The 26,046-nt window shown below is 31.9% G+C and overlaps 3 protein-coding genes and 1 long non-coding RNA gene across 4 annotated transcripts; all 4 read right to left on the reverse strand.

Annotated features, from left to right (window-relative positions):
* Positions 1–786: 786 nt before the first annotated feature.
* On the reverse strand, positions 787–2,121 carry LOC111400028. The gene is made up of 3 exons (XR_002703820.1): positions 1,926–2,121; positions 994–1,092; positions 787–904 (listed from the first exon to the last, which is right to left on the reverse strand). It is a non-coding gene; the product is annotated as an uncharacterized LOC111400028 (long non-coding RNA).
* Positions 2,122–5,760: 3,639 nt separating this feature from the next.
* On the reverse strand, positions 5,761–9,533 carry LOC111399827 (probable leucine-rich repeat receptor-like protein kinase At1g35710). Its single transcript, XM_023027320.1, has 3 exons — positions 9,522–9,533; positions 6,339–9,343; positions 5,761–6,257 (listed from the first exon to the last, which is right to left on the reverse strand). The coding sequence occupies exons 1-2, from the start codon at positions 9,531–9,533 to the stop codon at positions 6,788–6,790; spliced, it is 2,568 nt and encodes an 855-aa protein (XP_022883088.1). The 3' UTR covers positions 5,761–6,257; positions 6,339–6,787.
* LOC111399826 (MDIS1-interacting receptor like kinase 2-like) lies at positions 6,115–6,786 on the reverse strand. The gene is made up of 2 exons (XM_023027319.1): positions 6,339–6,786; positions 6,115–6,257 (listed from the first exon to the last, which is right to left on the reverse strand). The coding sequence occupies exons 1-2, from the start codon at positions 6,784–6,786 to the stop codon at positions 6,115–6,117; spliced, it is 591 nt and encodes a 196-aa protein (XP_022883087.1).
* A 138-nt stretch (positions 9,534–9,671) lies between the features above and the next one.
* Positions 9,672–10,804, reverse strand: LOC111399441 (probable leucine-rich repeat receptor-like protein kinase At1g35710). The gene has a single exon (XM_023026747.1). It carries the CDS (start codon positions 10,739–10,741, stop codon positions 9,767–9,769), a length of 975 nt encoding a protein of 324 aa, XP_022882515.1. The 5' UTR covers positions 10,742–10,804; the 3' UTR covers positions 9,672–9,766.
* Positions 10,805–26,046: the final 15,242 nt, after the last annotated feature.

Consider the following 26,046-nt stretch of genomic DNA (forward strand, 5'->3'; position numbering starts at 1 on the left):
CGGTAATAAACAAGTCATGAGTAGTGGTAGTAAACATAGACCGACCATAGCGGTTGGTCGGGAATAATATACATTTGCCGACCAAAAAATCAAGTGACATTTACCGAGGGAGAGATCAAGTGAAATTGGTCAGGAACTGCTTTTTCTGATTATGGTTTCCCTCAATAATTGTGATTTATTTTATTTTTTACAACCTTGTCCGAGAATCAAAGTTATAAGAAAGGTAGAATGGCCAACTCGAAAATAATGTACCAATAAAAGTTCAAATTCAAGAAATATCAGAAATTAGAAAACAATAATCACAATAAAAAGCCTGTAGCAAAACAATTGCAAGGCAAAATACTATATCATGTCTTTACCAGTCAATTCCAATTTCAGAATAAGTAACTATGTTACATGCCCAAAATATAATGGATTTCAAAGTAAAGAGCCTAGTCAAATTCATATATAAGAGAAAGCTAGCTTAATCCAAAAATAATAGCATATGTTATAATGGAGTATTAACCATCAAAATATAAAACCATGTAAATGGAATAGAAGAGCTTTAAACTAATTATCATCATGTGACTCGTGATCAGGTTATGATGGTGACGAAGACGAATGAGGATTAGTAAGAACTCTAGGGCTGCCTATTCTAGCGATGGCAACTGGCATAATCTCTTTTAACAAAGTGAGATTACGCTCATTTTGGCTCTGCAAATTATGCGTGACTTGGCGAACCTTGGCATTCTCTCATTGAGTCGTGTCTACACAAGATGTAGCACGTTGAATCTTTGGACCCCCAAGAAGTAGCTCTAAGGACCTGAGTCGAAATGTCATTAGCAGTGAGCTATGCTCCTTGGATCTCACTCTCCTCTCCCACAATATGTGCCTGTTGTGTTGTTTGTATGTCTACCATCTCTTTCTACATGACAATAGGAAAGTATTAACACAAATAAGGTAGTAAAATATTTAGTCCATTAAACTTAAAGACTTACATTATTTGTTTATTACATGTTTCTCCTCAACCACAGGATGGATCCAGCCTTTTGTATCCTTGTAATGTGTGTTCTTCCATAGCTGAATTTTGTCTTGTCGTCCAGTTTCATTATCCTATTAGAAGAAATAAGAATAAAATTGAATTGAATTGAAATTGTTTCCCAATAGAGATGAATATATTTCTTCTTACTTTCCCCCATAGCCTGACATTGAATAAATGATCTAGAACAAGAAAAATGGGTAAATTCTTGTCAGGATCTATTGTCAATTGCTACCTTGGTCTTTTTTTGTAATGTCCAATTAACAGAACAAAGAAAGTCAATGAACTAAATAATTAACAATTGAACATAAATGGAAGTTATACTATATATAAATGCACCTGAAACTGCTCACTTTCCCAATAGTCACACAAATAATCCCAATCAACCTGATGTTGGATTTCTTTAGGCTTATTAGCTTTCCTATGAGCCATTGGTTGGTTTAGAAACTTCTTGTAATGTGTGTGCAGCTCATAGCAAAACTCCTTAAAGGAAGTGGCCATTGATTTCTCCATGAACTCTTTGAGAGTCGCATATTTATCATATTGTACATCAAAAATAGCCTATATATAGCAACATACCATGACTGAAAACACAATGACGAGCACAAAATTCACATAAATATATTGGATTATGAAGTTGCTACTCCAAGCAACCAAAATCAAAGTGCCAGAAATTCAGATCATTCAAGATATGCATACATGTCAATGAACATATGCAAACATCCAATATTTTTAATTAAGATACCGACTTCTAATCATTTAGAGAACCTGTCAATTTGATACCTGGAATACTAACTTGTTATTAACTTTATTCCTTTCTTCAACAATGACATGTTTAAAGAAAGAAAAAGATGCATACAAGTTGTACTAGGACAAGAAACAAAACAAGTTAAAACAATAATGTTACCTCCACTTTGTCATAAATAGGGGATTTTTCAAATTCAGACACGTCTTTTTAAAAGATCTTTTGGAGAGGTGCAAATATTCTCACACCAGATCCTATCTCAGATAGGAATAGACTAGCATTAGGACCAGTTGGTCTTCCATCGCTATCTTCATACATGATTTCCAGCTTCCTATGAGTGGCCTTGACTATCTAGGATGTGTCTAAGCCACAAGTACAACCACATCACTTATGCTTGATTGGGAATGCTGCAAGTGTTAAAACAATAAATGTTAATAAGAAAAAAAGATGAAGAATTAAATAACAATTATAGAACAACTTGTCTCTGTTGGCAAAGTGGCTTGTGCAGACTGCATGGTAGGTGAAGGCTACGTGCTAGGTTGAGTGATCGCCTGCGTGATAGAACCATTCAGAGGTCTTGGGGTGGTGGCTTCATCTTTGGTTGCATTGGAATAACCTGTGTTGTTGACAGTAAAAAAAAAAATTCAATACGCATAAAATTAGTTTTTAGCACATTGTACCAATCATGCATTCGTGTCAAACAAATAAATTGTTGCTAAAAATTTTAATATTCAACAACTACTTGCCACTACATTTCTAGGTTCATTTCTAGAATGTAAACGGTTGTGTCAAAATTTGCAACTACATTTCTGGTCTGTAACATATGATCGTTGTTTTGCTAGTCTATTTTTATTCTAGTACCGAGCCTGAGGCACAAAGAGCAATAAAAGCTGAACTAAAGGAATGATGACGACTTCATTCATAAAATGCATGTACTCAAATTTTGAATCATATTTTACTAGCAAAGTACCAAAGATTGCATGAGCCTCAAAAATATATTGTTTCAATATCATGTTACGAAAATTGACAGAGGGAAGAATAATAAATAACAAGATTTTTCAATAAATTTGGATAAAGAAAGATAAGAAGACATTGCAGTAAATTTTGAATAAGCCCTCATTATTTCATAGATGAACGTGGAAATTAATAGAACAGTAATTATTTCTTAACAAATGTGATTCTTTTGTTTTTCTTATGCAATAGGGCCCTGAGATGAAAACATTTTAGATAAGTCTTGAAGTGATTCTCTTGTTTTTCAAAGAATCACCTATGGTATTGGAGGAATGACCAAGTAAACAATAGTTTATATGCTCCCACAAAGTCTAAGAATCCATTCTTACATCTAAAAAATTCAAAATATAGTACAAAATTATTTCCACCCATCACATGAAGCAGTAACAAGCAGCCCACAGTTAAGACATGTTTCCTATCCCCCATCTAAATTAGTCTTCCCCCCTCCACTCTGATTAAAACCAGAGCATCTAAAACATATCCTCAATATAATGCAATTTGCAGTCTAGAAAATCCTCCCAACCTTAAGTCATGTACAGCATTACCTGTCAATCCCATTCGATGTTGACAAGTAGCTATTAACATATAAAAACCTATATGTAGGATTTTTTGATTCATGGCTAAAATGTGCTCAAATTGAGTCTGTATCTCATCTAGATTAGGCAGAGCATTCATGATAAGGAAAAGCACAGAAAGGAATCTCAAAAAGGATTTTTAACCAATGATAAGCAGTGCCCATAGAGAACAACTCAAAAAGAAAACGATAATACAAATTTACCAAACTGATAAAAAAGCCATACGAAGAAACTTACACCAATATTGATTTGTAAGATAAGAAGCACCAATACCACCTGCAGAAAAAATTAGCACAAATAAGTTTCAAGAAATACAAAATGAATAAGTGAAAAATAAAAAATCTACATAGTGAGGTAAAAGTCAGGAATTAAGGGTGGACGTTAAGATATATACAGTAATAAAACTACAAAAAAAATTAAGAAAATTGAAAACCCTACAAAATAAAAAAAATAAGTAAATCAAACGTCTCCTTTTTCTATCAACTAAACCAAACGTATAACACAAAATTTCGAAAAATCCAGATGTGAGTGTTGGGCAAAGATACTGAGAGCACAAAGAGAAGAAAATGGAAAAACTGAAAACTTAATTTAAGATTGAAAATGGAGAAAGAAGGACAGCTCTTGGAAATGGAGAGAAAACAACGGGTTACACTTGAAAATAGATAAAAATGCACCGGACAACTTCAAGGCACTGAGAGAAATGGAAAGGGCGGCTAAAGGAAATTGGAAATGGAGAAGACAACGTTAATTTTTGGCCTATGTAGTTTGGGTAAATCCAATTAATTGTGGGCCCACATATCCCGCCACAATTTTTGGCCCAGTCCAAGATATTTACCGACTACATTTATTTAGTCAGTAAATATTTTCGAGCCATGACCCGCTAAAAATAAATCTTAGTTTGGCCAATTGTTTTTAATTTTTGTCAGCAAATATGTCTCATTTTTGCCTACCAGTACATATTTTGGCCGGTAAATACTATTTTACCGACTAATTATACCTTAGTGGGAAAAATTTGGTCGGCAAAAGACTTATTGACTAATGTTATTGGGTCGGTAAATGCTTGGTTGGTAACAATATTGCCAACTATGTATTTCTATTGGTCATTATAAGAGCATTTTCACCAACTAGAATTTGGTTGGTCAGAGAAAGGTTGGTCGGGAAAGCTATATTTTCTTGTATACATCATAGTGATCCTCCTATTTGACTATTTCGACCATTTTCGAGCACCTTATAGTATTTTCGAGGCTTACGAATATGCTATTGTATCCCCATAATTTCAATTCACCATGGGCACAGACACTATTGCTAAGATAATAATCTTTATGCGAATAGATAGAAGAAAGCTTGATACCTGACTTTAGTAGAATGTAGGTCAATTCTATGTAAATACAGAATAAGTATCTAAACAATTTTTCATTATTTCAAAATCCCATGAAATATGCACACATACATGTGGCATATTGACATAGCTTTAGGGGATAGTATGAGAAACTGAAAATCGCCTACAAATGCAAAAAGCTCTGAGTTAGTTTACCTTCAAGAATCCAATGAATTCAAACTTTAAAATTAATAATATTTTAAGCAAGGGAGGTTTGTGTTATTCGACAATCTAATAAACTTTATAGGGATAGGTATGTGCGACTCAAACTTGAAATAAGGGAGGTTTGTGTATTTATTGAAAACAATTAAGATTTCATGTGAGATATCAATTATTCAAAATTGAAATAAGAAAGGTTTTTGTAATTTTTTAACACAGATGATGTCTCTAAACTTGTTGAAATCCTAATTTTACAGCACTTGTTCTTGTCTGTAGCTTTCTCTAAGAGTGCGTTGCTAGGAATGGCTCAGTGTCGGGTGGCATGCTTCGCTAGGGACTTTGGAAAGATGCAATATGGAATAAAATATCTTCATTTTCGGCTCCAATTTTCTCATTTCGCTAATATATTATTTTCTAAGTATCTTATTTATTTTACTGTGATGTAAATTAAAAACAGAAAATAGTTAAAAATAAGAGTTGACATAGGGATGTGTTTTCAGATATAAATTAAATTTAGAAACTAAAAAATGTAAAAAAAAAAGAGTCAAGGAAGGTTTGGATTTTTAATTACGATATAAGTGTAAGGACATAAAAATAAAGATAGGTTGACGGGGAACGGGTCCTAGCCTCGATTTCCCAATCCTCTCTACGTCAAAGCCACCCACTATTAGGATATTCGTGTTAAAACAAAAGTTTTGAGAAAGCTTTATAAATTCAATTTATTTATTTAGTTACTATTTTAATTTAATTTGTGTTAGTTATAATATAAAATAATATTAGTATAAACTATTATATTTTTCCAACTCTTTTACGTTGTTATGTTATTATTTCATTTTAACGGTAGCTACAATGTCGAATTACAAAGAGTAGTATATATACTTGGGTTTCAAGAATAAATTTAACAAATTCATATGACCTGGCAAGCCAATCTTGCGAAACAACAATGCATAGGAAACCTAAGTTAAAACAAGAAAAAAACTACTTTGCCTAGAAAAACCTTACTAGCAATACTATATGAAATGTACAAAATACATAAAAACAATTCATTTCTTTTACCCAGACATCACTCATTTGAAGGTGGTCGGTGCACTAGCATATCAGAAACATTGTGCATAGTTGGCCGATGTTGTGGATTGGAGTGCAGGCATTCAATTGCAAGTTTAACAATGGACATCAAAATCACCTCTTCTTCTCGAGTGGGATAAAGAATGCTTGGATCCAACAGATCTTACATTCGTAAATCTCCATTTGATAGAGTTGTTACGTATTGAATGTATTCACCAGGATGCTGTCCTTTGATCACTTCCAATGCTAACACTCCAAAGCTATACACATCACACTTTTCAGTAACCTTCATTGTGTATGCAAGTTCTGCTCATAAAACATGGAAAGAATACAATCAAAATCATGTACACATATTCCATGAATGAAATTAAGGAAAAAATATATTACCTGGAGCGAAATAACCATATGTGCCCGCAAGAGAGCTGAAATTCGATGAATCGCATTTCAGAAACTTAGCAGTACCAAAATCTGAAACATGAGCCTCGTACTGTGAATCAAGCAAAATGTTGTTGCTGGATATGTCTTGATGAACAATTGGAGGAGAACAACTATGATGCATGTAAGACAAAGCATAAGCCACGCCCTTCAAGATATTAACCCTTTTAGGCCAATCCAATTTCTTGGCTTCTTCATCGATGCTTAAGGTTTTTGCCAAACTACCTCTATCAAGGTATTCATAGACCAAAAGTGAGTTTTGATCATTTGAACAGAAGCCATAAAGTTTCACAATGTTTCGATGCCTGATTTCTGTCAATGCTCTTATTTCACTCATGAAAGCTTCAAAGTTTGCCGTTTCAGATGATAAATGAAGTCTTTTGACTGCTACTGTAAGCATTTCAAATGAGGAATGAAGTCTTTTCCCTTCTATTATTTTTTCTAATGAAAGTTGTGGCCTCTAAGATGTCTTTATACGTGAGTTTTCCATCAAGTATGGTGAGCAAATCATCATCTCCTTTCATTGGATTCATCTTTCTGCATTTACACATGATGAGGATCCCGATGAATGTAAATAGAAGTAAAGGACAAAGAAGAGGGATAACAATTGTCAAAATGAGCTTGTGCTCACTCCACATCTTGTTTTTAACTCCAGATAGGCTTTCACATGGTTGTAATCCTACAATATTGCCACACAATCCTTTCTTCCCTTGTAGTTGTTCTATAGAGACATTTTGAAAGGCTCTGTCACTAGGAACTGGACCCTCCAACTGATTATAAGATATATCAATGTCCATTGAGCCTGGCATTTCTTCAAAACTCTTAGGAATGAGTCCTAAGAGGTGATTGTGGGAGAGGTTTAACAGTTCCAGGCTTGTCAAAAATCGTAGTTCAGATGGTATTTCTCCGGTGAGTGGATTATTACTCATATCCAACTCAGATAGATGGATTAACTTACCGAGCTGATGAGGGATTCTCTGGCTTAAATAGTTGAAGCTCAAATTCAAGTAATGCAACTGCTCAGAGTTCGCTAAATTTCCATGTATCTGACCTGTCAGTCCGTTTCTAGAAAGGTCTAGGTTTTCTAGATGTGAAAGAGATCCCAATTCTTCAGGTATACCTCTGGAAAGTTGGTTATCCTCTAAATATAGATTTAGAAGTAAAGTTAACTTTCCAATTTCCTTTGAGATCTCCCCACGTAACTTGTTTGAAGAAAGATCAAGTGCATGCAGTTGACTTAAACTTCCAAATTCTGGAGGAATGCTCCCAGTAAGGTTATTCTTTGCAATTTTCAGAGTTTGCAGCTGCTTGTTACTACCCCAGATGCTGGAGAGTTCACCATAGAAATTATTGCTACTTAGGTCCATGAAGGTCAAATTTGGATATACACCAAATTCTTCGGAAATATTTCCGAAAAGCTGGTTGTGATCAATCCGAAGTCTAACTAAACTGGAGCATTTTCTCAATCTTTTAGGGATTGGTCCTGAAAGTCTATTGGAGCTCACTGAAAATATTTCCAATACTCTTCCACCACAAAATTCTGGCAAATCACCTGAAAAACGATTAGAGAACATAGTCACGTTGACCAATTTCTTCAATTTCCCTAGTTCACTTGGAATAGAACCAGATAGTTGGTTTTGAGATAGACCAAAAATTTTTAAATGGCCGAGGTTCTCAAATGGAACCGAGATTTTACCTGTGAGATAATTAGTGCCCAATCCTAGCTCCTGGAGTGATGTCAACTTTCCCAACTCGAGAGGGATGGGACCAGAAAGTTGATTCTCAAAGAGATACAGAATTCTTAAACTAGTTAATCCACTCAACGAAGTAGGAATTTGACCTGTGAGATTATTCATGCTCAATTCTAGGTCCTGAAGTGATGTCAGCTTTCCCAACTCGGGAGGGATGGGACCAGAAGGTTGATTCTCATAGAGATACAGAATTCTTAAACTAGTTAATCCACTCAACGAAGTAGGAATTTGACCTATGAGATCATTAGTGCCCAATCTTAGCTCCTGGAGTGATGTCAACTTTCCCAACTCGGGAAGGATGGGACCAGAAAGTTGATTAGTATTGAGATACAGAGTTCTTAAACTAGTTAATCCATTCAACGAAGTAGGAATTTGACCTGTGAGATCATTAGTGCCCAATCCTAGCTCCTGGAGTGATGCCAACTTTCTCAACTTGGCAGGGATGGGACCAAAAAGTTGATTCTCAAAGAGATACAGAATTCTTAAACTAGTTAATCCACTCAACGAAGTAGGAATTTGACCTGTGAGATTATTCATGCTCAATTCTAGGTCCTGAAGTGATGTCAACTTTCCCAACTTGGGAGGGATGGGACCAGAAAGTTGATTCTCATAGAGATACAGAGTTCTTAAACTAGTTAATCCACTCAACGAAGTAGGAATTTGACCTGTGAGATCATTCGTGCTCAATATTAGGTCCCGGAGTGATGTCAACTTTCCCAACTCGAGAGGGATGGGACCAGAAAGTTGATTTTCATAGAGATACAGAGTTCTTAAACTAGTTAATCCACTCAACGAAGTAGGAATTTGACGTGTGAGATCATTCGTGCTCAATATTAGGTCCTGGAGTGATGTCAACTTTCCCAACTCGGGAGGGATGGGACCAGAAAGTTGATTAGTATCGAGATACAGAGTTCTTAAACTAGTTAATCCACTCAACGAAGTAGGAATTTGACCTGTGAGATCATTCGCGCTCAATTCTAGGTCATGGAGTGATGTCAACTTTCCCAACTCGGGAGGGATGGGACTAGAAAGTTGATTAGTATGGATATACAGAGTTCTTAAACTAGTTAATCCACTCAATGAAGTAGGAATTTGACCTGTGAGATCATTCGTGCTCAATTCTAGGACCTGGAGTGATGTCAACTTTCCCAACTCGGGAGGGATGGGACTAGAAAGTTTATTAGTATTTGATACAGAGTTCTTAAACTAGTTAATCCACTCAACGAAGTAGGAATTTGACCTGTGAGATCATTCGCGCTCAATTCTAGGTCATGGAGTGATGTCAACTTTCCCAACTCGGGAGGGATGGGACTAGAAAGTTGATTAGTATGGATATACAGAGTTCTTAAACTAGTTAATCTACTCAATGAAGTAGGAATTTGACTTGTGAGATCATTCGTGCTCAATTCTAGGTCCTGAAGTGATGTCAACTTTCCCAACTCGGGAGGGATGGGACCAGAAAGTTTATTAGTATGGAGATACAGAGTTCTTAAACCAGTTAATCCACTCAATGAAGTAGGAGTTTGACCTGTAAGATTATTCGTGAGGTTCTGGAGTGATGTCAACTTTCCCAACTCAGGAGGGATGGGACCAGAAAGTTGATTAGTATCGAGATACAGAGTTCTTAAACTAGTTAATGCACTCAATGAAGTAGGAGTTTGATCCACTCAATGAAGTAGGAGTTTGACCTGTAAGATTATTCGTGAGGTTCTGGAGTGATGTCAACTTTCCCAACTCGGGAGGGATGGGACCAAAAAGTTGATTAGTATCGAGATACAGAGTTCTTAAACTAGTTAATCCACTCAATGAAGTAGGAATTTGACCTGTGAGATTATTCGTGCTCAATTCTAGGTTCTGGAGTGATGTCAGCTTTCCCAACTCGGGAGGGATGGGACCAGAAAGCTGATTAGTATGGAGATACAGAGTTCTTAAACTAGTTAATCCACTCAATGAAGTAGGAATTTGACCTGTGAGATCATTCGTGCTCAATTTTAGGTCCTGGAGTGATGTCAACTTTCCCAACTCAGGAGAGATGAGACCAAAAAGTTGATTAGTATGGAGATACAGAGTTCTTAAACTAGTTAATCCGCTTAACGCAGTTGGAATTTGACTTGTAAATTGATTGTTTGATAAATCAAGATTGTTGAGTTTGGAGAGTTTACCTATTTTTGTTGGAACAGTTCCTGTAAACTGATTGGTTGATAAATCAAGATAGACAAGTTTGGAGAGTTTACCAATTTGAGGTGGAATGGTGCCAAAAAGATGATTGATTGAGAGATCTATATAAGAAAGACTTGGGAATGATGAGAATGGAAACTCATAGAAGAAGGCATGAATGCTTGCATTTGTGACGTTCAGCCTATTAACACTTCCGTCAATGCAATAAACTCCAATCCAATTGCATGGACTGGAACTTGTTTTTGGATAGCTAGAAAAATTGGTGGAATTCTTGGTTTCAAGATTCCATGATTTTAATATCGAGCTGTTATGATTTATAAAATTGGCTTTCCATTTCAGTAGAGCATTAGCTTCAGCAAAAGAAGTAGAAGCGGGTTCAACAAAAGTAAGGAAGAAGAAAAATGTGAAACTGGAGTATTTTTGCATGGTTGTAGTAGGATTTCTGTACAAATTATCATGCTGCAAAAGTTCAATTTATAGATTCATAATTTGGAGGGAAAATAATTAGTACTTGTTGTGCTAATTAAAGACTTCATAAGTCAAGATTTGTCTTTTAGAGTAAATATCATTCTTCATTATCAGTCATTGTTGGTGATTAATTCAAATTACAACATCCAGTTAAGATGACTTGACCAAATGATTATTACTTAAATCACATCGTACTATTGAATAAAAACCTGTGGTTAGAACTTGTTGAAAATATTTATATGAATCTCATACAAAATATATATGGATTTTTATTTATATATTGTTACATAAAGAGCTTACATATTGAAATTGTTATCTCACGAATACAAGTTGTAACAGACAAAGTTGAGAAAATAAATAGAGAAAAATTAACTTTTATTCTTAATTATCCATACAGATTAAAAATAAAAAAGTAGATCTAGTTATGTGATTGTAAAACTGATCACTTAGTTTCAGAATTACAAATTCAATAATATATAAATATTGCTATGCAAAAATAAAGGTAGGTGGAAAAAAAAAGCCTGCGCCAAAAATAAGTTATTGATTTCACGAATTTGATTGTTTTTCTCTCTAACTTTTTCATTTAACTTAATTTTAATACATATTAAAATATTGTGTAAATATTTAATGAGGTTCGCCGTCTATTAAAGTTTTTGTCTGTATATGTGATTTCAGAGTTTTTTCTCTTTGATAACTTAGGTGTCCAAGTTTCACTCGACTAATCTTGGGGAGTGGTGGTCTTTCCATTGACTAGGCACCTGGGTAATTCATATACGGTCACACTTTATACACACTTGGATTAAACATTCGGAATGCAATTTTTCTTCTTGTGGACCTCGGAGAGATATAGCGTGCATCATAACTTTGCCTCTATATGACATTTATGTGATCTCACTTTTTATTGGTATTAGAGGTGGACATAGTAAAAATTAGGAAAATTTATAGTAGAGGTATCAATCCTTTAAAATTGTGTAGTTAGATCCCAAACCTTTTAGTCTTAGCACCTATATCCTGAACTCTTTAATATATGTGCACAAGAAGAATCATTAACGGTTTACATCCAAAAACATGTTAGTTCATCGAAAGTCAAATGATTTACTTTAATTTTATTAACTTAATGCAAGGTGAATTGGTCTTTTTACATTTAATTAACTACAAAAATTTTAATAATTGTAAAAAAATAAATAAATAAATTTTATTAACATACAATGCTCATATTGTACTATAGTTTCTCAGTTTTTATACAAAATAATTTTCATTGTCCACGTGTCAACAATGCAATTTTCTTTTGGCAAGAATATCGTACATCAAGAAAACCCATCTTGGATATATTATGCAAGTGTATCTCTTACTAAAGAAAAAAGATAAGAACTTAAACGAAAACATTGATGCAAACATATAGTAAAAGAAATTTAGTACTACTCAATTTAATTGATTTGTAAATTCAATCACTCACAATAATTTTAGGCACACATTCATAACTACTAACATTGTTATCCATAAATTTCTTGGGATCCACTAATATTTCTCTTTATAAACTGAAGCAGGTGTTAATATAAACGTTGATTTTGTTTGGAACTCTTGCCAATTTTTCTAAAATTGAACTGAATCTTTATTCTTCACCCTAGTTTGGCACTAATATTTCAAAATTTAATTTTCCCAACTAGTTTTCAATCACACATGATACCACAACTTTTCAACCACATAATTTATTAGTTTTCTCAAAATTTATTGAAAATCTAATTTATATCTAAACCAAATTGGAGCCACACCATTTTAAACGAAAACATCAATGCAAACATATAATAAAAGAAATTTATTGCTACTCAAATGATTTGTATATTCAATCATTCACAATAATTTTAGCCACACATTCATAACTACTAACATTGTTATCCATAAATTTCTTGGGATCCACTACTATTTCTCTTTATAAACTGAAGCAGGTGTTAATATAAACGTTGATTTTGTTTGGAACTCTTGCCAATTTTTCTAAAATTGAACTGAATCTTTATTCTTCACCCTAGTTTGGCACTAATATTTCAAAATTTAATTTTCCCAACTAGTTTTCAATCACACATGATACCACAACTTTTCAACCACATAATTTATTAGTTTTCTCAAAATTTATTGAAAATCTAATTTATATCTAAACCAAATTGGAGCCACACCATTTTTTAATTAGCAACCACCTTTTTTTGGTCTTTACAATATTCCCATTGCAAATCTTAGAAAACATACCCTATCTCCATTACCGTTTGAGAACTTTTTTTCTTGCTTTTGTTTTGTTTTGTTTTTTTCTTTTGGGGAGAAATGTGTTTCGAAATAGTAATTTTTTTTAGAGAATATATAATTAAAAACTAGAAAAAAAATTTGAATTTGCATATAGAATTATTTTATGAAAGAATGTGCTATTAAAAATGAGTTTTGAAAATAATAATAACAAAATTTGAACATCAAACATGGGCTAAGTCGAGTCTCGATCAATCCACAATTGAGTTTACTGGCCGCCTTTTGCAGTTGAAAACCGGTAAGTTTTATTCCTGTGCATATTGATCTCTTATTTCAATATTTTGTTCAACCAAAGTATTTAAATTTTGCAATTTAGGTCATTCAACTTTAAAAATTCGTATCTTGTCCCTGAATTCCAGATTTCTTCAATTTCGTTCATTTTTTTGTCAATTACCATTCATTTTCATCCGTTTTCATCCAACAACAAAATTTCTCTTAAAATAATCAAGAAACAAATAAAGTTAAGTATGTCATTCATAAATTACTCTGAAATATCAATTTAGATGGCCAAGATAAGTGTTTAAACTTATCAAACACTCCAAACTTAATTCATATGTTGTCAATCAATAGAGCACCACAAAAGCTCAGAAAATAGAAATTAAATTTAAAAAAAAAAAGGAATTTAAGAATCGTCAAATAAGTGTCGGATAATGCAGTTGACCTTGAAAATTGTAGAATCTTTTAATTTTCCTTTCTCCTCTTTTAAAGGATCTCTCGGTCTAGGTGCCAATTTTACTTCAATTAAGATTATAAAAAACATTAAAAATAATTTATAAGAAACTACAATCAAGATCCCAATTAAATCAAAATACAAATAAACATGCTATTAAAACTGTAATTTATAGATTCATAATTTGGGGAAAATTATGATTTTTGGTGTACTAAAGACTTCACAAGTCAAGATTTGTCATTTAGGAATTAAGTATATAGTTAAATTTCACATGGGTTAAGGTTTCAATTGTCATCAATCATTCTTGGTTTAGAAATTATTCATTATTCTCAACATTAGGGGGCATTAACTTAGATTGCAATCTCCAGTTTGGAAATTATCATGCTATGAAAGTGTAATTTATAGATTCGTAGTCGGAAAAAAAAAATCTTCTTAAGATTTTTGGCATTCTAAAGACTTCATAAGTCAAAGTCTTTTAGAGTAAATATCATTCTATGCAGTCTATCGTTTCTTGTATAAATCTCATCGGTTATGGTTCCAATCAATATCAATCATTGTTGGTCATTAACTCACATTGGAATCTCAAGTTACGTAGGCCTTGACCAAAACTTCTTGAAGATATTTATATGAATCTTGATATATATGTGGATTGTAATTTATGCATTGTTACGTAAAGAACATATATTGAAATTGAAAAATGAACTTTTATTGATAATTATCTATATAAATTACAGAACCACAAAGTAGATTAAGATACACAGCCATAGAATTGCTCCCTTGGTTTTAGAATTAAAAATTCAAAATATTTAAATATTGCTATGTGAAAATAAATGTAGTATAAAAAAAAATGCTTGAGGGAAAAATAAATTATTGATTTCGATAATTTGATTTTTTTTTTCACTCTATCTTTTTCATTTAATTTAATTTTAATAAATATTAAAATGTTGTAAAAAATATTTTAAAGGGGTTCACCATCTATTAAAACTTTTAATCTTAGCACCTATATCCTAAACCTTTTAATAAATGTGCACAGAAAGGACCTTCAAAGGTTTACATTCAAAAGCATGTTAGTTGATCAAAAGTCAAACGTTTTATCTTAATTTTATCAATTTAATGCAAGATAAATAGGTCCTTTTACATTTAATTAATTAAAGAAATTTTTTTTAAATAAAAAAAAAAATATATCATCTTCCTAATTCGACCTAACCACAAACCTCGACAACCTACCCCCAACCCTATACAGTCACCATCCTCAAATCCCTACTCCATCGACACCATCATTATCAAACACACCCACACCTTCCACCATCACCTCTACCATCTACACACTAAACTCAATGGCCTACTCAATCACAGAAGTGTATTGGCGCTGCCACTACCACCCACAACCATCCTCCATTAAAACCTGCCAAAAATCGCAGAAACTAAAAATAAAATAAAAAATTGGATCCAAATTCTTTTCTCAGATCCTAAAACTCCAGTATGTTCATTTTCGATCCAATCGAGATTTTTATTTGTAAGATTTTTAATTTAGTAATGGGTTTCCCAACAAAACGAAATGTTTGATACTATAGTTTCTTGACTGAACCAAATCGATGGGAAATCTGGTTTATCAACTTGAATAATCTACGTCAAGTAAGAGAGAACCAAACTCGAGGGAGAAAATTCTGGCTTTATATATTTAGAACTTTAAATTCGGATTTCGCACATGAAAAACATCGGATAAGAGATAACCAGATTTTATGCAAGAACATCTGGAAGATTTCTACCCTATATTTTATACCTAAACCTGAGGAGAAATCCTTCAGTTGTTGGCAGTCCAAGCTTGACATGGTGCTAGCAAAGCTCATCAATTATTGCATTCGCCACTATGAACTCCATCAATTTGGTGTGGATAGGATGAGTTTGGTGGGGGTGGGATAAGGATGGGGATGAGGGGACAAATTTTGTGGCGGTTTCCATAACTTCGACCTTGCTACATGTACATCAACTCTTTTAGTCAATCATTTCTATAGCTAATGGGTTAAATAATGTAACATGTCATTTATCATTTGTCAGTCTAAAATACAGTAACTCTTTTATTCAACATTCTTCCTTCACATCATTTCATGTAATTCCTTATGTACCATTTTTATGTATAAGTAATATAATCCTTGAGGGGTTGCTTGGGTTGTGATTGGGTGCGATAGGGAATTTGAATTTTTTGCCTTTTAGTTATTTTCTTAATTATTTTTTTAATTAAATGTGAAAATCCACTTTCCCTGCACTAAATTGATCAAATTAAGGCTATACATTTGACTTTTGGTCAATGAAAAATTTTGGATAGAAACCATTAGATGCCTTTTTGACGTACATTTATTAAAAATTTAATGTAAGTATTAAGAAAAAAATGTTTTGGACTTGAGTATATAGTTTTTAAAAAATTAGGACCACCATTGCAAATTTTTTTAAAATTTGATGCACCCAAAGTATGAAATGGTGGCCAATATGATCTTAGGAGCACTGCAATTTACTTTATGGTTTCAATTGTTATCAATCATTGTTGGTTTAGAAATTATTTATTATTCTCAGCATTAGGGTCATGAACTCAGATTCCAATCTCCAGTGTGGAAATTATCGTGCTATGAAAGTGTAATTTATAGATTCACAGTTTGAAGAAAACGAAAAACAAAAAAAATAATAAAATAATAAAATAAAGGGCACCTTAAAGACTTCTTAAGAGTTTTGGCATTCTAAAGACTTCAAAAGTCAAAGTCTTTTGGAGTAAATATCATTCTATGCAGACTAGATTCATATACATCTATTGCTTTTTTGTATAAATATATAGTTAAATTTCACGTCGATTTAGGTTCCAATTGTTATCATTCATTGTTGGACATTAACTCACATTGGAATCTCAAGTTAGGAAGACCTTGACCAAAACTTCCCGAAAATGTTTATACGAATCTTGTATAGTATATATGTGGATTGTAATTTATGCATTGTTACATAAAGAACATATATTGAAACTGAAAAATGAACTTTTATTGATAATTATCTATATAACTTACAGAACCACAAATTCAAAATTGCTCCGAATTACAAATTCAAATTATTTAAATATTGCTATATGAAAATAAATGTAGAAAAAAAAAAGCGAAAAAAAATGTAGAAAAAAAAAAGCCTAAGGAAAAAATAAATTAGTGATTCCACGAATTTGATTGTTTTTTTCACTCTAACTTTTTCATATAATTTAATTTTAATACAGATTAAAATGTTGCAAAAATATTTTAAAGGGGTTCACCATCTATTAAAACTTTTAATCTTAGCACCTATAATCTAAACATTTTTATAAATGTGCACATTAGATTTGAAGCACGTTAACAACGGAACCGCGCTTATTTTAAATAAGTAGTTTTTTTTTTTAATCTAATACAGAATATTTGACTAGAAAAGTTGGGTTCATGATTTATACACAATGAACTTACAAGCCCTAGCAGAGTGTAATTTCCTCTTCTCATCACTGACATTACAGTCACGAGAACTTTAGTTATGATTATTTGAAATGGTCATAAATTCAGATAATCATAGATAAGATTCTCAGTCAAATCATGTTAGTTTATCAAAAGTTAGACATCTTATCTTAATATTATCAATTTAATGCAAGATCAATAGGTCCTTTTACATTTAATTAATTAAAACAATTTCAAAACAAAATATAAATAATAAGGGGAAAAAATAAAAAAATAAAAATCATCTTTTTAATTCCCCCTAACCACAAACCTCGACAACCTATTCCAACCATATACATTTATCATCCTCAGATCCCTACTCCGTCAACACCATCATTATCAAACACACCCACGCCTTCCACCATCTACACACTAAACTTAATGGCCTACTCAATCACAAAAGTGTATTGGCGCTGCCACTGCCGCCCCCACAACCATTGACCTTTAAAAACCTGCCAAGAATCGCTGAAACTAAAAAAAATAAAAAAAAATTGGAACCAAATATTTTTCTCAGATCCTAAATCTCCAGTTTGTCCATTTTCGATCCAATCGAGATTTGTATTTATGAGATTTTTAATTTAGTAATCAATTTCCTGAAAAAACCAAGTGTTTGAAACTATAGTTTCTTAACGAAACCAGATCGATGACAAATCTGGTCTATCAACTCGAATAATCTACGTCAAACAAGAGAGAACCAAACTCGAGTGAGAAAATTCTGGCATTATATATTAGATCTTTAAATTTTGATTTTGCACATGAAAACATCAGAAAATAGATAACCAAATTTATGCAAGAGAATAGAAAATAATACTTATTAGTGCTGATTTATACGTAACACCAAATTATTATTGATATTTCACTAGTTTTCTTAAAAATGTGTTTATGTGATGGCATCATCTTGGTGAGAGGCACAGACAAAAACTTTTACCTTTGCACTAAGAGTGAATTAACAATAAACTGCTAAGTTGAATTTAATCGTGCCTAGGCACATAGCCTAGATGTGATTTATTAGTGTTTTAGATTTTTTTTTAAATTTCCCATTTTTTTCGAAAACCTCTTATTTGATTTTAATTTAATAACTTATTTATTTATTTTATTTATTAAAAGATATTTATTTGACTTCAATTTGAATTTTTTAGTTGACTTGTACAAAAAGATAAAATGACTTCATCCAATAAAAATTAGAAGAGATTCAGGTTAGGGTGCTATCATAATATGTAATTATGATTTTGAAACGTATCATAATGCTGAAAACATCAAAAGTATGCATAAAATTTTTATAAATCTATTAAGTAAGACTTGTCAAGTTGAAATTATGGAAAATCGTCTAATATTTACATTTTGAAAACTTAAAAGTTGTATAATTGTCTAATTGTAGAAATTTTTAAATAAATACATTATTTTATAATCTTAAATGTTTGGTGTGTATTATTTTAATTAATAAATGATTTTTTGAATGATTAAGTATTTAGAGGTTGTTTGAGCCCCCTTTTTTCGTAAAAATGCATTTTGAAATAGTATTACGATGGAGAATATGTGGTTAAAACAATTTGGATTTATGTATAATATTATTTTTATTGGAAAATATATTGTTGAAATGAGGTCAAATAACAGTTAAATAATGTGTTTTGATGAAAAAATGGGGCTCAAACAAAGGCTTAAAATAATAATAATAATCAGTAACATGTTTTTTACTCCTAGATTCGTAAAACTTAAAACTTGACTTCCACGTCTAACCACGCTTTATGTTTTTTAAAACACAATATTTTATTTACCATGTGATAAGCATTGTAATCTTTTCCCTCTACATATGATTAAATTTTAATTCACATTGCACGTGATATTATAATGATGTTGTGACTTTTTTTCTTCCAAAAAAAAAAAACGTTTAAAGTAATTGGATGAACTCAATTCATATCAAAAAGCATAAAATAAAAGACTGAATAGTATCAATTAGTTGTCTAATTCTCGTTATGAAACTCAATTTCCTTTTTTCCCCATAAATTCAATTAATTAAATTTATTTTCTCGATTAAGATTAGACATTTACAATTTCTTAGAAGCGAGAAATAATGAAGTTGAATTGAAAATAACTAACAGAGTAATTTATTTATTTATATTTAAATTTGAATTGTAAACAAAGAGAATAATTTAAATTTTATTGTTAAGGCTAAGTGATACTAAAAAACTTAAGTACAATCTCAAGTGACCACGTTGAAGGAGCTAAAATAGTGTTATAAGACCTTCAACCCACCAGTCTCCAAACGCCACTAAAAGAAGGGATTGTTTTCCTTCAAACATCTTCATTGATACGCTGGGACTTTGTAAAAGTCACATCATATACATACACTATTAACATACAAAACTCTTATACTATAGCTTCTCAATCTGTATATAAGATAAGTTTCATTCTCTATGTGCCAACATTGCAATTTTTTTTTTTCAGCAAGAACAACATACATTAAGAACCTCATCGTGAATATGTTATTCAAGTGCATCTCTTACTAAAGAAAAATATAAGAATCTAAACCAAAACATTGATGCAAACATATATTAAAAGAAATTATCTCCCATTCAAATTTATGAATGATTTATCAATTCAATCACTCAAACAATTCAACCACACATTCATAACTACTAACATTATTAGCCATACATTTCATAGGATCCACTATTATTGCTCTTTATAAACCATTTATAAATTTGCCAAGCCGATGTTAATATAAATGTTGATTTCATTCAAAACTCGTACCAATTTTTCTAAAGTTGAACTGAGTTTTTATTCTTCACCTTTGTTAGGCCCTTATTCTTCATAAAACTCGTTTTTAACTACACACTTCATGAGACTCATAACTTTTCAATTACGCGATTCCTCAATTATATCAAAATCTATTAAAATTCTAATTTATATCTAAACCGAATGGGAGATTCAATTTTCTCCTTTTTAATTAGCAATCGCCTTTACTTTTGTCTTTAATTAGAAAGTCTGGATCATTTTGTAGTGACCCGGATGCTATCGACTCATCAGAAGATGAGGAAATCAATGCAAATAAGGTCGAGCATATCGTTCATGAAATTTGTTTTCCAACTGGGGACTCTTTACTTGCTGGAAGCCCCTAAAATAGAAAATTCAGTTCAGGATAGTAGCAATGCTGTGAAAAACCCCAAACAGAAAAGGATTTTGGGCATAAATCTGAGCTCCATTTCGGGGAAATGTAGAGGTGTGTGACAGCGTAAGTGGGGCAAATGGGCTGCGGAAATTCGTGATCCCTTCAAAGGAAGAATAGTACGTATAACACTGCTGAAGAAGCATCGAGGACATACGACATGAAACGACTAGAATTTGAGGATTTGGCTAAGGCTAATAGGCACAACCACCATTCTTACAAAGGTGGGGTCCAAGATTATTTTAATTGCGGACCCCACCTATTGCATGTGTGTGCGCTGTAAACCATGCTGTGAAAATTGATGTACCCATAGCATGTTTCTTTTTAGATCTATATTTACCACATCACCATTATTCACATATCAAGTGATAATATAAAATAAAATTTATTAATACTGACAAACAAATTATTATTGATATATCATTATATAATTTACCAAGTGATGAGCATTGTAATAATTTTCCTCTACATATTAATGCATAGTGCATTGACAACGTAATGATGTACAGATATATTTTATCCGAAAAATATGTTTTAAAGAGAATGCATGACATTTGTCCAAATTGTCCCTATAAATATTTCATATAAAAATTAGATATTGGAAAGAATACTAACAGGGAAAGCACTCTGCTGGGTCGACACTGACACTGACACTGACACTGAGAGACGAAAGTTAGGGAAGCAAGTGGGATTAGAGCATAGAATCAAGATTGAATACTCTCAAGTCACCTAATACCACAAAGATTGAATACTCTCACGTCACCTAATGCCACAAAATGGGACAAAGGGAGAACCGAGTTAATCCATATAAATGGGCCATCCATCTAGTGATTGGGTTATGAGCAACTATTACTTAGAATATTGCATCAAATGGCCCACTTAATTTTTCGGATCTAGCTACAAACAATGGTGTTGATTTCATATTTCAATCCTTGACCAAAGTCTATAGACAAATCTAAAATCAATCAACATCATCGCCTAGAAATTTATTGGGTATTAACAAAAACTAATAGGTAGACTCGTATCCTTTCTAGTATCCTACCCCACTGGCCATTTTCAGGACACAGGATGCGGAAGTGATTTAAAAATTTCTCAAATCTTATTTAATATGTTTACTTATGCCTAACTATTCAGGTTTGGGCGGAAGTAGAGCGTTTTGCCATCTTGACTTCGAAAGTTTACAAGTTGAATTCTGGATTAGGTTTGATGTAATCAATTGCAAGAGTAAGGGTTTTGGACAGGTTAAGGTAAAAACAAAAAAGTTCTTTGAATTTTCATCTTGAAATTATCCATTCAACACTTGGTTATGTAATGGACAATCTTTCTTTATGAAGATTTGACAATTTAGCAGAATTAAATATATTTTTTTCACTCCTCCCACTGGTAAAAAACCTTAAAAATTCATAGGAATTTAATTATTTGTGCTCACATTTCAATTTAGCCACTATTCTTTAATTTATCCTAAAAAGGTCACCGAACTTTATATGTTGTTTTAAGCTAGTCATTCTGTTATTTCCCTTAGTTAAAGCCATAAAGATTAATAGCAACAAATAGAATGACTTAATTGATATTAATCGTAAAGTTGATTGACCCTTTCTGAAATTACTCTGAAATATCAATTCTGATGGCCAAGATAAGTGTTTACACTTATCAAAGAACTACTAACTTAATTCCTATATTGTAATCGATGTAGCACTATAAAAGCTCAAAAAATAGAAATTAACTAAAAGAGAGTTTTCGACTTGTCAAATAAGTGTCAAATGATGAAGTCGGCATTGAAAATTGTAGAATCTTTTCATTTTCCTTTCTATTCTTCAAAGGGTCTCTCATTCTAGGTGTTGATTTTTCTTAAAATTAAGATTATAATCAACACTAAAAATAATTAATAAGAAATTACTATCAAGATCTCTATTTGATCAAAATTCAAATACATCAACTACGTACCCCATCTATCTCAATTCAATTTAAAAAAGTATAGAAGAGTTTGAAGATAAAAATTCACTACTACAAGCAATAATATTTTAGAGTGAAACTTGAACTCTTCGTTATTTTACAACCTTTAATGTATTGTTGATGAAATAAATTTAATCATATCAATATAAATTGATTTTACTAATTGTTACGTCAATAATATGTAGTTTTTGTGGCTAAGTCAGGAGGAATTAACAAAAAAAATTCAGATTGTACTTGTAGCGTTCATTTGTGTTCTATTTTCGGCATAAAATTGATTTTACCTTCCTAGAGTAATTGAATTAGATACTTGATTAACAAAGATGTGTATGATATATAATTAAACTTGTAGATCTAAGAATTGAAGCCTAGACCTACAAGAATTTAACTAGAAAGGTAATATTGAAAAGTATAGAATAGTTGATTCTAGTGAGTTATAAATTTCACGTCAACTAAATAACAAAATATAAGAATATAGAATATTTCCCTTAAACAAAATTTACCTCTTATAGTGGAATTTAAAGTCTGAATACAATACAAGTGTCCAGTAAGCTTAAATAACCATTTCGTTCCTATTAAGATTCATATTAAGCACACTAATTTAGGATTGACATTCTCAAACAAGTCTTCATCGGGAGCATGTTAGTGTAAATCTCACATGGAATTAAAATAAATTAACATGCAATGTATTATTGAAGATAATATGTAAATGATATATGTAGTATTATCTAACAGCTTTTCAAGTGGTCCAATATCAAGATCGTGAAGTAGGAAGTATGACTTTTCACCATGTAAGTGTCCATGTCAACAGGTTATCCAGAAAGAGATTTTTCTTTTCATTTTCTTTTTAAATATGTGTTAGTTAATCAGATGTTGAATTTGAAAAAAAGAAACTCCGTGTAAAATACGGTAGAATTTTACTTCCACTTGCCAAAGGCATTCCATAGAATTTTCAAGACTTTTTGGCATGTTGAAGACTTCAAAATCGAGTCAAGATTTGTCTTTTGGGGCTAACTAAAATGCATATCCTAGTAGCATGAGAAGAGTTTTCATCCCTTCTCTATTATAAAACTTGTGCCTAAAATTAAGAACCAACTTCTATGCATAGCCATATCTTGGTCCCAGAGCATAGAATCCCTTCCTAAAAAGTAGATCTAATTACATAACTCTAAAAATGTAAACTAATCATTTAGTTCCAGAATTACAAATTTAATAATATATAAATATTGCCTTGCGAAAGTAAAGGTGGAAAAAAAATTAAAAAAAAATAAGCCTACACCAAACATAAGCTATTGATTTCATGAATTTAATTGTTTTTCTCACTCTAACTTTTTTTATTTAATTTAATTTTAATACATATTAAAATGTTGTGTAAATATTTAAAGTGGTTCATTGTCTTTCGAAGTTTTTGTCCATATATGTGATCATACTTTTTTTTTATAACTCAAGTGTCTAAACCTCGTCCAACTAATCTTGAGAAGTGTCAGCTTTCTCCCTTGATTCACCACCTGAGGTAAATCGGATTGGATCATAATTTATATACATTTGGACTGAATATTTGGGATGAAGTTCTCCTTCCAGTGGACCCTTTTACGACATGCAAACGAGACCTGAACTCTTCGTTATTTTACAACCTTTAATATATTGATGATGAAACGATTTTAATCATATCGATGTAAATTGATTTTACTAAATGTTACGTCAATAATTTGTAGTTTTTTGGCTAACTCGGAGGAATTAACAAAAAAAAATCAGCAGCTTCACTGAACGAAGTTCAGATTGTACATGTGACGATCATTCGTGTTCTATTTTTGGCATAAAATTGATTTTAGCTTCCTAGAGTCATTGAATTAGATACTTGACTAACAAAGATGTGTATGATATATAATTAGACGTGTAGATCTAAGAAGTGAGGCCTAGGCATACTAGAGTTTAACCAGAAAGGTGATATTGGAAAAAGTACAAAATAGTTAATTCTAGTGTTAAAGTATAAAAATTTCACGTCAATTAAATAACGCATATAAGGAGATAGGATACTTCTCTTAACAAAATTTACCTCTTAAGATAGAATTTTAAATCTGAATGTAATGCCAGATTCCAATAAGTTTAAATAACCATTAAGATTCAAAATAAGCACACAGATTCTAGGATTGGCATTCTCAAACAAGTCATCGTCGGGAGCATGTTAGTGTAAATCTCACATTGAATTACAACGAATTAAAATTCAATGTATTATTAAAGACAATATTTAAATGATATATGTAGTATTATCTTATAGCTCTTCAAGTGGTCCAACATCAAGTTCATGAGGTCGGAAGTAAGAGACTTGTCAACATGTAAGTGTCGATGTCAACAAGTTATCCAGAAAGAGATTCCTTTTTTTTTATTGGAATATGTGTTAGTTAATCAAATGTGAAATTTTAAAAAGAAAATCCGTGTAAAATAGGGTAGAATTTTACGTCCTCTTGCCAGAGGCATTCCATAGAATTTTCAAGACTTTTGGCATATTAAAGACTTCACAATCAAGTCAAGATTCGTCTTCCTATCCAAGTAGCATGAGAAGAATATACATCCCTTCTCTATTATAAAACTCGTGCCTAAAATTAAGAACCAACTTCTATGCATAGCCATATCTTGGTCCCCGAGCATAGAATCCCTTACCAAAAAGTAGATCTAGTTACACAACTCTAAAACTGTAAACTAATCGCTTTGTTTTAGAGTTACAAATTTAATAATATTTAAATATTAGCCTTGCAAAAGTAAAGGTGGAAAAATAAAAAAAGCCTACGCCAAAAATAAGCTATTGATTTCATGAATTTAATTGTTTTTCTCACTCTAACTTTTTTTATTTAATTTAATTTTAATACATATTAAAATGTTGTGTAAATATTTAAAGTGGTTCATTGTCTTTCGAAGTTTTTGTCCATATATGTGATCATACTTTTTTTTTATAACTCAAGTGTCTAAACCTCGTCCAACTAATCTTGAGAAGTGTCAGCTTTCTCCCTTGATTCACCACCTGAGGTAAATCGGATTGGATCATAATTTATATACATTTGGACTGAATATTTGGGATGAAGTTCTCCTTCCAGTGGACCCTTTTACGACATGCAAACGAGACCTGAACTCTTCGTTATTTTACAACCTTTAATATATTGATGATGAAACGATTTTAATCATATCGATGTAAATTGATTTTACTAAATGTTACGTCAATAATTTGTAGTTTTTTGGCTAACTCGGAGGAATTAACAAAAAAAAATCAGCAGCTTCACTGAACGAAGTTCAGATTGTACATGTGACGATCATTCGTGTTCTATTTTTGGCATAAAATTGATTTTAGCTTCCTAGAGTCATTGAATTAGATACTTGACTAACAAAGATGTGTATGATATATAATTAGACGTGTAGATCTAAGAAGTGAGGCCTAGGCATACTAGAGTTTAACCAGAAAGGTGATATTGGAAAAAGTACAGAATAGTTAATTCTAGTGTTAAGGTATAAAAATTTCACGTCAATTAAATAACGCATATAAGGAGATAGGATACTTCTCTTAACAAAATTTACCTCTTAAGATAGAATTTTAAATCTGAATGTAATGCCAGATTCCAATAAGTTTAAATAACCATTAAGATTCAAAATAAGCACACAGATTCTAGGATTGGCATTCTCAAACAAGTCATCGTCGGGAGCA

The sequence above is a fragment of the Olea europaea genome, chromosome 9 (assembly GCF_002742605.1).
Source record: "Olea europaea var. sylvestris chromosome 9, O_europaea_v1, whole genome shotgun sequence".
Lineage (NCBI taxonomy): Eukaryota > Viridiplantae > Streptophyta > Magnoliopsida > Lamiales > Oleaceae > Olea > Olea europaea.

What these genes read in the sequence shown, in the direction of transcription:
- LOC111399826 (XM_023027319.1), bottom strand. Translation starts at nt 6,786, where the DNA reads ATGCTTACAGTAGCAGTCAAAAGACTTCATTTATCATCTGAAACGGCA. An exon ending in ATATGGTTATTTCGCTCCAG is followed by an intron (nt 6,258 to 6,338) that starts GTAATATATTTT and finishes TTTTATGAGCAG; the next exon opens with AACTTGCATACACAATGAAG.
- LOC111399441 (XM_023026747.1), bottom strand. Translation starts at nt 10,741, where the DNA reads ATGCAAAAATACTCCAGTTTCACATTTTTCTTCTTCCTTACTTTTGTT.